This window comes from Syngnathus leptorhynchus, chromosome 7, assembly GCF_054491065.1.
Source record: "Syngnathus leptorhynchus isolate UIUO chromosome 7, UIUO_Slep, whole genome shotgun sequence".
Lineage (NCBI taxonomy): Eukaryota > Metazoa > Chordata > Actinopteri > Syngnathiformes > Syngnathidae > Syngnathus > Syngnathus leptorhynchus.
The window spans coordinates 8559951-8571832 of NC_141201.1; the positions used below are offsets into that span (position 1 = coordinate 8559951).

Below are 11882 nucleotides of genomic sequence, written 5' to 3' on the forward strand. Positions count from 1 at the left end.
TGTTTGGGAGTGCCGAGGGTCATCTACAGCATTTTATAATATGAATGGGGACACACCACACATAATCACAATCAAGCTAGGGACTAAAATTAAATTATGAATTACTCTAGGCCTGCATGATTGAAAAAAAAAAATGTTTTAAAAGCCTGTCTGACATTAGTAAAAGGATGGTTAATGTGTTAGAGATAAAGTTTAATTTTTACACCACTGAGGGCATATATCAAACAAAGCTGAAATGTCACCAAAAGTAGTCAATTTCAACAAATGAATAAACCAGACACTTCACAAATGGAAAGAATGTATGAAGATATATGCTTTATTAAAAAAAAATATCAAAAATATCTATTGTCAGGATGTAATTAAAAATTGCTGGACACTAAATCAGGTCCATTACATCCACGCATATGGCAATGTATTTTTGCATTTGCTATCTATCCTACTAATTCGCTGTACTGTCTTTGAATGAGTACATTCTTTCTCCTCACTATTAGGACACACATATTCTCAGATAACTTTATTCTGTTGTCTTTGCAGCTTCCGTTGAAGATAGCGAATGCGTGCATCACTGACACTATTTTCATCGTTTCGCTTCTCCACTTTCTTCAAGGCATCCTCAGTCGAAATCTCTGAAATAAAATGGCAACACTCAACACGTGCAAGAAAGTGGCAGTTCCCTAAAATATAGTGGATTTAAAAACCATCCTACAGACCCGATTGCCTTTTGGCGGCCTCCCTCGTCTCCCACCTGGTAACCTCTTCATCAGTGACTTCTTCTCTGGCCACGCTGCTTAGTTCATAAACGTCTACCTCGTGCAATTTAGGCAGCAGATCCTTCACCCACTCGTATCGGATGGGACATACCGTCCTGACGTACACTCGTGATGTCACCAACACATCATGGAAAATAATCCAATCCAGCTCCATCTCTTTGTCAAACAACTGAGGAAAACAAAGGTCATAGAGGGCATCATTTTAAGTATAAACCGTGACAGTTTAATACATAGTAAGTACGCAAGCATTTTTAATAATCTTACCGATGATGATGGATGAATGTGAACCATGGACCCGTGACCATCCATTGTGCAAAATACTTTGCCAACAGATCTACGCAAGGTATAGAAAAAAAAAAAAAAAGGAGTCTGAGTAATTAGTGTTCTTTGCACTGCTTAACATAAATTTATACAGAACACTACTTTACACTCCACTTAATCTGAGCAACAGAACATTTAATTACTTATGAGAAGCAAACAAGGTAAATCAGGTTTTAATAGTGGGGACAGTTTTGGACTTTGGAAGAAATGATTCCAAATATAATTTGATCTCAATGGGAAATTTTCATTTGAAAGTTGAACAAATCGAAAATTAATCAACAACCTTTGAGGTTCTACTGAACATGAAAAAAACAGCCTTTAATTTGCATTTCATCCTGATATTACCTTCTGGCAACATTGGTGAAGTACCCCATGCACAGACACCGTCTAAAGAATTCCTTCTTATTGCCATCAAATTTATCCTCAGGGAAATCTCTCCTCTAAAATGATAAATACGCAATTAATACAAGATAACAGGCAGCATGAGTTACCACAGCTCCGGGTAATGTATTCAAATAATTGGTTGACAATACTTGTTGCAAGCGGAGGAGGATGTCACGAAGCTGAGTCTCCACACTAAAAGCAGACTTGAGCGCCCTCCAGTGGACCCAATTATCCTTGCACCACATTGAAGGTCTTTCGCTGGAAAATACAGGAGTAAGGAAACCGCTATTTTGTGCAGAAGACGAAATCATCAAATAGAACAAAGAAGCTATGCTCATTTTATGAACAGTACCTGGATTTACACTGTTGAAACACACCAAGAAGTGTACCAAAGTCGTTTACACCGCCACTACTAGCCGCCAGTGCTCTGTGACTCTCATCAGCCTCTTTCTGCTTCTCAGGATGGCCTAGATGAGCAATAAAGCAGGAAGTACAAGCTCATAAGCGTTTTTCACCCCAAAAATGTCGGTTGGCTCCTGCCGAAACGAGTTGAGGAGCTTCATACGGTTGAGATGCATTGCAATGTTGAAACGTGATACAGAACACCATATTACCAGGCCGGATGAAGATATTCTCTACGGACAACATTGCAGCCACGGGAAGCAGAAGGTCCTGGCAGCCATGTGAGGCGGCTTTGAGCAGGGCTCTGGTGAGGCCTGGCTGCAGGGGGAACTCCACCATCAGTTTCCCCAGGAGAGTCACTTGACCTCTCCTGGCAGACAAGTCTCTTGTGAGAACCAATTTATTGAGCTAAGCATACCAAAAAAAGGCAAAGAGTGCACAAACAAACCTGTCGATAGCATCAAACTGGTAGAGCTGTTTCAATGCTTCCAGGATAAACCTCTCTTCTGGCGGGTCCAGATAGGGGAACCTTTGGAGAGAGAAAAAAAAAAAAGAAAAAAAAGACCACGGCTAAACAACGTAACCTGTCAGCAACTGTTGAGACTGCATTTGACTGAGCACCTAAAGGAGCATGCATAACTTTTGTGCTCGTTTGATGGCGACGAGATGTCACGGAAGCTCTGGCTAATTGAAAAGAAGTAATTGGTGTCAAGGAAGCATGTTGTGCTGATACTTAGATACAGAATTTTCTTTTAAATCAAATAATCTGTAATGTAGTGTTTTAATATGAGTTTGAGATCAAGTCAACCACTCTCACAGAACCTATTGTATTTGAACCTTGAGTAGACAAATTAAGTGTACCGAATGACATCGTGGACACCCAGGCACTTGAGAGTGAGGACCACCGCAGTCAGACTTGTCCTCTGGATCTCAGGAATGGTATATTCTGGCATGCATTCCTCCCAGAATTCCTTGGTGTAGATGCGAAAACACTTGCCGGCTGAGGTTCTTCCAGCTCGGCCCGCTCTCTGCTGAGCTTCACTCCTAAAGGCGGACAATCACCAATTAAATGAGTCTATGATTGCTGGCAAAGGGAGATTGACCCATCATGAGGTATAACTCACTTTGAAATTGGCACCACTTCCAAAATGTCCATGCCCACCCTGGAGTTGTGGTTCAGTTGTTTCACGAAGCCGCTGTCTATGATGTACCTGAAAACACAACCTGCCAACTTGAATTTGGCTCATTACTGAAATGGATAAATAGAAGCAGCGAGCTCACTTTATGCCATTGATGGTGAGAGATGTGGCAGCAATGTTGGTGGCCACCACACACTTCCTTATTCCCGGAGGAGGAGGCTGAAAGATCTGCCGCTGTTGCTCTGTGAGGAAGACAAAGAAGGATCATACAGAGGTACTCTGTGACTTTGAACAGATCTGATCCGATATATTCCATTTTATGCAAAATCGGTCGCTGATCGACACACTATTGAGTAATCCAGGGTTCCTCAGGCTCTACCCCAATATTTTTAAATATTAATAAATATTTATATATGAAATCATTGAGACCTAAGGTATCACATCATGATATACAGGGCCAGTGCAAAACGATGTAATATAGGACTGAGGAAAAAAAACAACTAAAGTGCAGAGCAAAAAAAAAATCTACAGGGAAAATTTGTCAGTCAACATGCCAATTATATTCATCAGAGAAAATATTATATTTCATATGCTTAATAGAACAAAGTGCATGACACCTGTATATACTTACCAGTTGGCATGGAACCATAGAGGGGTAAAATAAGAAGCCCATCCACTGTTTTATCCTGTACATCATAGCGGTAGTCTATAGACTCTGCTTTCTCAAACATCAAGTCACAGGCCCGTTCGATCTCCACTTGACCTGTCAAACGTTGTAAGATCAATACAGTTTGATATCAACAGGCTTCATATTTATACGTCAAGTAATGATTGTATCGGACCTGTTAAAAACACAAGAATATCCCCAGCCTTCTCACTGGTGTGAACATCCAGGGCCACAGACACAACCTGGAGAGCAACAAGAGCTTCATTAGTCATCTTCAAAATATAACAATACTTTGGAGTGACACTAGCACAAAGAAAGGAAAAAAGTGAACTTCCAAAGTGTAAAAATATGATGTAATTACAAATTTAAGGCTCATAAGTTTAACAAAACTCATACTGAGAGGTGTTTGTATTTTAGCCATGAGAGGGGCAATATCATAACATTTAGTTGCATCGAAAGTTGGGTACCTCTTTCACATAGCCCGTGCTTTGATGGTCTTTAGGTCCCACAGCAGTGCCCAACGTGCAGGTGACAGGAAAAGTCCTTCCAGGGATAGTAAATACAGGGCAGTCACCAAGAAAGGCTGAGAGTTTGTCTGTTTCCATGGTGGCGGACATCACCACCACCTTTACTGGGAAAGCTCTGCCCTTCATAGTTTCATTTGGATTAGAAAAGACTTTCTTCAGCAAACCCAGGAGGATGTCCTGCAATAAAAAGACACTCGACTTACTATGCAACATTTGAAGACTCAAGATGTTTCGAGATGCAGCCGTGCTGATTACTATTATTAATTTTATCATTATGTTCTACAGAACAAACAAGGGCAGATTCAAAATTTGCATTCAAGAGGATGTGGTGACTCACGGTGTTGAGACTTCGTTCATGGACCTCATCCAAAACCACAACACTGTAGTGAGACAGTCCAGGGTCTGCCAGGACCTCTCTGAGCAAACAGCCATCAGTCATGTATTTCAACACGGTGTCCTGTATCAATGAAATTATAACATCACATAACTTAGTCTCACAACACTGTCTGCAAAGCGTGGCTCTAAGGTGGTCGCTCACCTGTGTGGTGCAGTCGTCAAAGCGCACTTGGTAGCCCACCTCTCTTCCCAAAGTGCACTGCATCTCATGGGCAACCCTCTGTGCCACGGTGATGGCAGCCACCCGACGTGGCTGGGTGATGCAAATTTTGCCATTTTTACAAAAACCTGCCAATGAAACACATCACACACTACGTAAACTAAACTGGGATGGAGATCACAATGTAAAACATAATGATTGCATTCACAAGAACGGTAAGACGATACCTGCTTCGTACAAATACTGTGGAAGCTGCGTCGTTTTCCCGCTGCCAGTTTCACCGGTGACCACTAAGAAAGTGCTTTCTTTCACTGCTTGTACCAGTTTAGCTTTATGCTTGTAGATTGGCAATTGTTTTGAGTCGTTTTCTTTCGGGTGCTTCGCTGTCGATTTGGACATTACTGGTACGTAAGTTATTACCAGGCGTAATACAAAACAATAAACAATATCGTTTGCTGCCGTGCCCCAAAAACTTTAAAACGTTTTGCGGTATAAAAGTGTTTTGCCACCACCGCCTGTCGTTCGGAAATGGCACGCTTCCGATTTATTTCCGCAAACTATTACTTTGTATTTCCTATTGGTCGATCGTTGGTCACGTGGACAAAAAACAACGGAAGCCGATCTAGTTCATTATTGAGTTGTGCACTGCACAGAAAACGGAACAAATTACGTCCAGTAATTACCACACTTAATTTTATTTTTAGGGTCAATTAGAAGCAAAATTAACAGTTACACGTTAATTACCCCCCTCTTTTGAGTTATTGTTAAATTCGAACAAGCACTGACTCGTGTGCATATTGATGACCTGCGCCGGTGTGAAGGGATGTCGTAACGGTATAATAATAATAAAGCCCAACCTCACCCGGTTCCCTCAAAACATCACACAGAACAAAAATACAAGACAGGTCTGTGCAGGTGGTGGTGGGTGGGAACATAGTACATACAGCCAGGGGTCATAACCAGCAGGCTTATCAACTTTCAGTTGCAGTAATGAGGCAGGAGCGAGTTGCTGACTTCGGAGAAGGGGCCACTCCAACACATGACGTGGAGACGCTCGCAGGATGGCTGCGAATGGGTGCAAAGGACGACTTTTATCCTTATTGGACTACAGAACGGAAAAATACATAGTGGCCAAAAATAAAACAGTCGGGGTTTTGTATAGACTCATCCAGTTATCTATCATCGGTTACATTATAGGGTAAGTGAGACACTTGTCTCTCTGTCTGTCCGTCCGTCTGCCCGTCTGTCTGTTCTTCCATCCATCCATCCATCCATCCATCCATCCATCCATCCATCCATCCATCCATCCATCCATCCATCCATCCATCCATCCATCCATCCATCCATCCCACCACGCAACCCTAATGAGGTTAAGTGATTTGTATAGAATGCCATATTCAAAAGATCAAATGATTTGTGTATTGGCTTTGATCAGAATTAAAAGGCAATTTCAGTATTATTTGGATTTTCCCCCCTTCCCCCCAGGTGGGTTTTCTTAAGCAAAAAGGGGTACCAGGAAAAAGACGAGGCGATCCAAAGCACAGTGATTACTAAACTGAAAGGGGTCTCGGTGACCAACACCACCGAGTCAGGCTTGCTGATGTGGGGACCAGAAGACTACGTCATCCCTCCACAGGTAAAAACAGCTCATCATAAGCATGAGCTCAAATAATGGTTTGGATAAAGTTTAGTCAAACCGATACGTATGCAGTTTAGGTTCTAAAATAACAAGGATGTCTATGCTCCTTGTTGTTTTTATGACCTTCATTGCTCTTTACATACAGGGTGAAGCTGTTCTTTTTGTTGTCACTAATTTCCTAGAGACACCCAATCAGAAGCTGGGATACTGTGCTGAGGTATGAATATTTCACTTATTTTTAAATTCAATCACTTCTCGACAGCAAAGTTAGAGTTTTTCCGAAATATTCAAAATGATTGAAATTCATCTGTCCTGTATATACGGTATGTATGCAACTCAGAAATTCATTATAGGAGCGGACTGATAGAAATACATGATTAGAAATGTATGTCTTTACCTATTTTAGTAGCTTGTGTCTCCATCCAGCCATGTAAGTCAATGCAACGAGGAAGGTACTGTACTTTCTTCATAACTCTTCACAGCTCGTGCATGTGCCAAGCTGTCAAAGAGTGTTTACCTTCAACCTGCTTTATTACCTCTCTCAACGCTTGATCATCTGGAAACTATTCCAGACAGCCTTGAGTGTGAGGCTGCCATATACAAACACTCTGGACACTCAAAACTAAATGTCTTGCTCTGTTCCTTAATCCAGCCATCAGAGCTTTTAATGATCAAGAATCCTGTAATATTTGTTGCATTAATCTAGTGCCTATTAAAAAAAAAAAAGGTTGATTACAATTAATTAATATTTTTATTTGTTTTTATTAATTTAACTAATTAAGTAATAACTACATCAATCTATTTATTGTAAATAATCAAACAAGTAAAATAAAATAATTTGATGATACATTTAACATTAAAACTGAAATCATTGATTAATTTGTTCTAATTAAATGATTTATGAAAAATGGCATTGAAACATGGGAATTAATTATATCATTTTTAAACAGTTTAGTATCTTCTACATCGAGGCTCCAGACTGTCCAAGCCACCTCATCTGGCTCCTTCCTCTCAATGCGGAGGAGCAGCATTTTGCCCGCTTTGTGTTTATGTTGTTCTTTAGCTCCATGCAAACGCGACTAAAGTTGCTAACCATTACGTTGCTAGTTCCATTACGTTAATACTAAGCTCCACATTTCTAAAAGGTTCCCGGCATGCACAGTCACTGTCGTCACTCTAACAGCAGCCAAGAAAAATACCCAACATGTACCAGTGTGATACAGCAGCCCTTGTGGACATTTGTGTCTGCTTACTCAGTTATGTTCTTATAAATCAAATTGCAGTTCCACAAAGTGGTGTGGCACTTAAACACAGCTAGCAGCTTTGCCTTGTTAGGAATTTCCAATCAAGAACCAAATTTTGCAATCCAAACAAAATATATCTTAAACTGACAAAACATCAACTAATACTGGACAAAAAGTAATGATGAGTAATGTGTTCAACGATTGAAATGTTTCATTTTGTGGCCAGGCTATGTCATTCTATTACATACAAAGTATATCATTTTTTTGTTGAACATGTACAGACTGAGCCAAATATTTCTTTACTGTACTTGATTGACTCATGTAAAAGTGGGTCAAGATTTCATAATCATGAGAAGATGTGAAGTCGCAGGCTGAAACGAGTTGTGAATCCCTTTCTGAAAGTCTTGGTGCTTGTTGTGTTTGTTCTCAGAGCCCCAAAGTGTTGGATGGACTCTGTCAGCAAGACGGGGATTGCGAAGAGGGAAAGCTCGTGGTGTCTGGTCATGGTAGGACATTCCTCAGTGTTATGGTTCAACACTTCTTCGGGGTTATGAAGAAAATACACATCCACTCTACTTGTGAGTGATGTTACGTTTCAGACTACTTTGTATTTCATTTAATTGTGCAATACATATCAGCAGAAGCTGAGCAAACTGAAAAGAGAGAACATGCTTTTTGTGACGTTTTTATTTGGTATGCCGAAGCTTCATGGCCAATTCATCAGTTATTGGAGTTTTTTTTTAGAAAAAAAAATCAATTCAACCTATAAAATTTCAAGTCGTTATAAATATTCAGAATTTGGTGTTTATAAATTGATGAATAGCTTGTGAGGAAAAATACATTAACAACGTTTAAAATGTCAAAATCTGACATTTGAAGAGTGAAAAAGGCGAGATAGATTGCATGGCAAGACAGAACATCCATCCATTATCTGTACCGCGTGTCCCCACGAGCCCATCCCAGCAGTCATCGGGCAGGAGGCTAGGGACAACCTGAACCGGTTGCCAGCCAATCGCAGGGCACAGAGACCAACAACCATCCGCACTCGCACTCACACCTATGGGCAATTTGGAGTGCTACCAAGCATGTTTTTGGGATGTGCCTGGAGAAAACCCACCCGGCCACGGGGAGAACATGCAAACTCCACACAGGGAATGCTGGAGGTGGAATCGAACCCATAAATGATATTTCATACTGTAATTTCTGAACTATATATTATTACCAGCTAAAATTAGTGCTGACATCCTGCTGTATCACCCTTTTCAGTGTCGATGGCCTTTGGAGGCAGCACTGTAACAAGTTCAATTCTCCTGTTTTTTTGTTTTTTTTCCCCGAAGGACTCATGAGTGGACGATGCTTACACAGGGATGAAAACGGTACTGGAACCTGTGAAATCTTTGGCTGGTGTCCCGTTGAAAGAAAATTTAAACCACAGTAAGGAGCTTGTTGCTTTCATTGGATTATTTGCAATGAGCTCTATTGGATTGGACTTTCCTTCGGCATCTAAACGCATCCACCTGTAGCACTTGCCCTCTTAACTTAAGCAAGGGGACTTTGGGCGAGAAGCAGGGTAGACCTGAGCTGGCTGTCAATCAATCGTAGTGCACGTGTGGACAAACAACCATTCAAAAATAGATCAACCAAAACTGACTTCCTCTTTTGTAACAGGTCTCTGCTGACAAATGCAGAAAACTTCACCATCTACATCAAGAATTTTATACATTTTCCCAAATTCAAATTTTCAAAGTAAGTTCATCCTACACATTAAATACAAAGCATCCAAAAGTCAACCACACCGTACCAGCGTGCTCTGTCCTCTAAGGTCCAACATTCTGGAGACAACAGATGTGTCCTATCTGAAATGTAGATATGATGAGAAGCTCCATCCTTACTGCCCCATCTTCCGTCTGGGAGACATCACTGCGCGAGCGGGATACAACTTCAATGACATGGCAACGATTGTTCGTGTTATCGGTATTATTATCGTGCATTTAGGTCTACTACTAAATAGACGTATTGTTTTGAACCAGGGTGGCTCCATCGGGATCCAGATCCAGTGGGACTGTGACCTCGACAAAGGTTACTCCGAGTGCCACCCGCAGTACACATTTACTCGCCAGGACATCATCGCCTCCAATACCATTGCAACAGGATTCAACTTTAGGTTGTTTTGAATTTAAGAAAAGCAGTCGCTGTACATTTGAATATTTGCTAATTGTTTGATTCTTACTTTTAAACAGACACGTTCGCTATTTTAAAAACTCAGCCGGTGAGAGCTACCGATCTCTGTACAAATTCTATGGAGTCCGCTTCAACATTATGGTGAATGGAAAGGTAAGCAAAATGTCGCACGCATGCATGAAGTCATTTTACCCTACTTTTACCATTTACAAAAACAAGTACAAAAAACAGGTTATTTAAACATGGGCTGTATTTGAGGTGTGTTTCACTAGGAAAATACAACTGGGTGTAACCTGTCGACCAAAATCAATACATATACATATATGTTTTTTTTGCTTTTACGGTTTTGGCAACCAAAAACACATGACAACATTTTTCTACTTAAAATATTGATGTTTACTTCTGCATCAGTTTCATTTTGGCTCCAGCTATCACCGTCATAAAAGGGTCTATTGTCAAAATATAATGAATGTGATAAAAACCTGCAATTTTAAGAAAGAACAGGGGATTAATAAATTGTATCATTTTTCTTATAGGCTGGAATGTTCAATATTGTCCCTACAGCCATTAGTGTCGGTTCAGGGTTAGCTTTAATGGGAGTGGTAAGTCGCAGCCATCTTTTTTATTATGAGTTTGTTTCTTGTTAAATTGTTTTTGTTCCATGACATAATGCAAAATTGGATTGAACAGGGAGTGTTCTTGTGTGACATGATCCTACTCTACATCCTGAAGAACGGCACCGCTTATCGAGAGAGGAAGTTTGAAGGGTCCCAGTAAGTGCTTGCTCGTACTTTCAGGACCACTCACCACCACTGCGGCCATGCTAATCTCTATTTGTTGTCCGCAGGCAAACACCAGAAAACCAGTCTGGGATCTTAGTACTTTAATTTTGACTTACAAACAAGTCTGAATTCGCTCTTTTTGTTCTTCTGACAAAAGACAATAAATCGTGACTGTCATGAAATACTGTCATGAAGTGAAAAATGAGCATACAGCCAAAAATACCGCACGAGTCGACATAAAGCAGGGTACACAATTTTGTGTGCATGTGTGTGTAAAATTGCGTAAAAATCATGGTGTACTTCACATAAGTGAGAAAACTGTTTCATGATGAATACATGTACAAAAATCTGCACGCCTTCTTGCACTTGCCCTTTCCTTGCCACTAGATGTCACTGAGCTGATGAATTTGAGTTCCTCAAAGCATCATGCTTTTACTTTTAAGACAATGAAAATGCCTATTTTCTGCACCAATAATAAAACAGCAATATTGTTATCATGGTTTTTATTTTATTACACTAAAACGTTTTTTTTAAATAATATAAGGTCAGAAACAATAAAATGACAATCTTTATCTTATTTATTTTGAATTAAGAATTGGTATTAATACTATTTTATTCATTTGCATTTGTTACGCTATAATGATTTAGGAATTGAATTCCACTTAAAAGGTCTAATAGTCTCATTTAAAGCCATCAGTGTTATTAAAGTGAAATGTCATTGTTTAGACTAATGTGGCTGTGACGATTGCAGAAGAAGGGCAATGCATTCATGCAGAAATAAAATATAAATAAATAAATAAAAATATAATAAAAAATAAAAGACAACTGGGTGAATTGCGAGGAAAACCAAATATTCTGCAAGACCGTCGGCTCAGGTTTAAAGACATCCTCTAATCTCAATATTGTCTACATGCCCAGTAGTGATTGAATGTTATCAAGAGATTTTTTTTTTTTTAATTCAGTGGACTATACAAAGGAGTATTTGGGCCATTGTGATTAAGAAAAACTAAGCATATATACTTCCATAAATAAATACACCATGAAATGTTTCAATAAAAAAGGAATTAAGTGGACAGGACAGACTGAGATTTAAAACAAACGAGTGTAAATAGTGTCGAGCTAACTTCTTTTGCCTTTGTTTGATGAGCCTATTGTCCAACAGCATGCTTCACACAATGGCTGTTATCAGAGATGGAGGCGCACCTTATAACAGGTGCAGCAATGTGTTCCAAGATACCAACACAGAATTTAAGTCAGGGTTAAGTAACAG

The 11882-nt window shown here is 39.9% G+C and overlaps 2 protein-coding genes across 3 annotated transcripts; one reads left to right on the forward strand and one right to left on the reverse strand.

Moving 5' to 3' along the window:
- Positions 1-295: 295 nt before the first annotated feature.
- Positions 296-5319, reverse strand: dhx40 (DEAH (Asp-Glu-Ala-His) box polypeptide 40). Its single transcript, XM_085917029.1, has 17 exons — positions 4994-5319; positions 4749-4894; positions 4548-4667; positions 4151-4387; positions 3859-3925; positions 3648-3779; positions 3159-3258; positions 3002-3088; positions 2739-2921; positions 2326-2406; positions 2090-2247; positions 1828-1942; positions 1625-1733; positions 1437-1531; positions 1035-1104; positions 711-939; positions 296-626 (listed from the first exon to the last, which is right to left on the reverse strand). Exons 1-17 carry the CDS (start codon positions 5163-5165, stop codon positions 505-507), a joined length of 2223 nt encoding a protein of 740 aa, XP_085773155.1. The 5' UTR covers positions 5166-5319; the 3' UTR covers positions 296-504.
- Positions 5320-5744: 425 nt separating this feature from the next.
- LOC147054596 (P2X purinoceptor 5-like) lies at positions 5745-11086 on the forward strand. Of its 2 annotated transcripts, XM_085916445.1 has the most exons (12): positions 5745-5964; positions 6252-6402; positions 6551-6622; positions 8080-8155; positions 8987-9083; positions 9318-9395; positions 9472-9610; positions 9680-9813; positions 9890-9983; positions 10367-10432; positions 10521-10603; positions 10678-11086. In XM_085916445.1, the coding sequence occupies exons 1-12, from the start codon at positions 5828-5830 to the stop codon at positions 10715-10717; spliced, it is 1167 nt and encodes a 388-aa protein (XP_085772571.1). In that variant the 5' UTR covers positions 5745-5827; the 3' UTR covers positions 10718-11086. The 2 variants fall into 2 exon arrangements, with proteins under 2 accessions (XP_085772571.1, XP_085772570.1); XM_085916444.1 differs by having other exon boundaries at positions 9472-9813.
- Positions 11087-11882: the final 796 nt, after the last annotated feature.

Bases quoted from the DNA above. Each gene is read 5' to 3' on its own strand.
- dhx40 (XM_085917029.1), bottom strand. From the start codon at position 5,165: ATGTCCAAATCGACAGCGAAGCACCCGAAAGAAAACGACTCAAAACAA. The intron at 4,668-4,748 runs GTGAGCGACCAC...TCATTGATACAG, and splicing joins TTGACGACTGCACCACACAG to GACACCGTGTTGAAATACAT. The intron at 1,532-1,624 runs GTATTGTCAACC...TTATCATTTTAG, and splicing joins TCCTCCTCCGCTTGCAACAA to AGGAGAGATTTCCCTGAGGA.
- LOC147054596 (XM_085916444.1), top strand. From the start codon at position 5,828: ATGGCTGCGAATGGGTGCAAAGGACGACTTTTATCCTTATTGGACTAC. The intron at 9,084-9,317 runs GTAAGGAGCTTG...CTTTTGTAACAG, and splicing joins GAAAGAAAATTTAAACCACA to GTCTCTGCTGACAAATGCAG. The intron at 10,604-10,677 runs GTAAGTGCTTGC...TGTTGTCCGCAG, and splicing joins AGGAAGTTTGAAGGGTCCCA to GCAAACACCAGAAAACCAGT.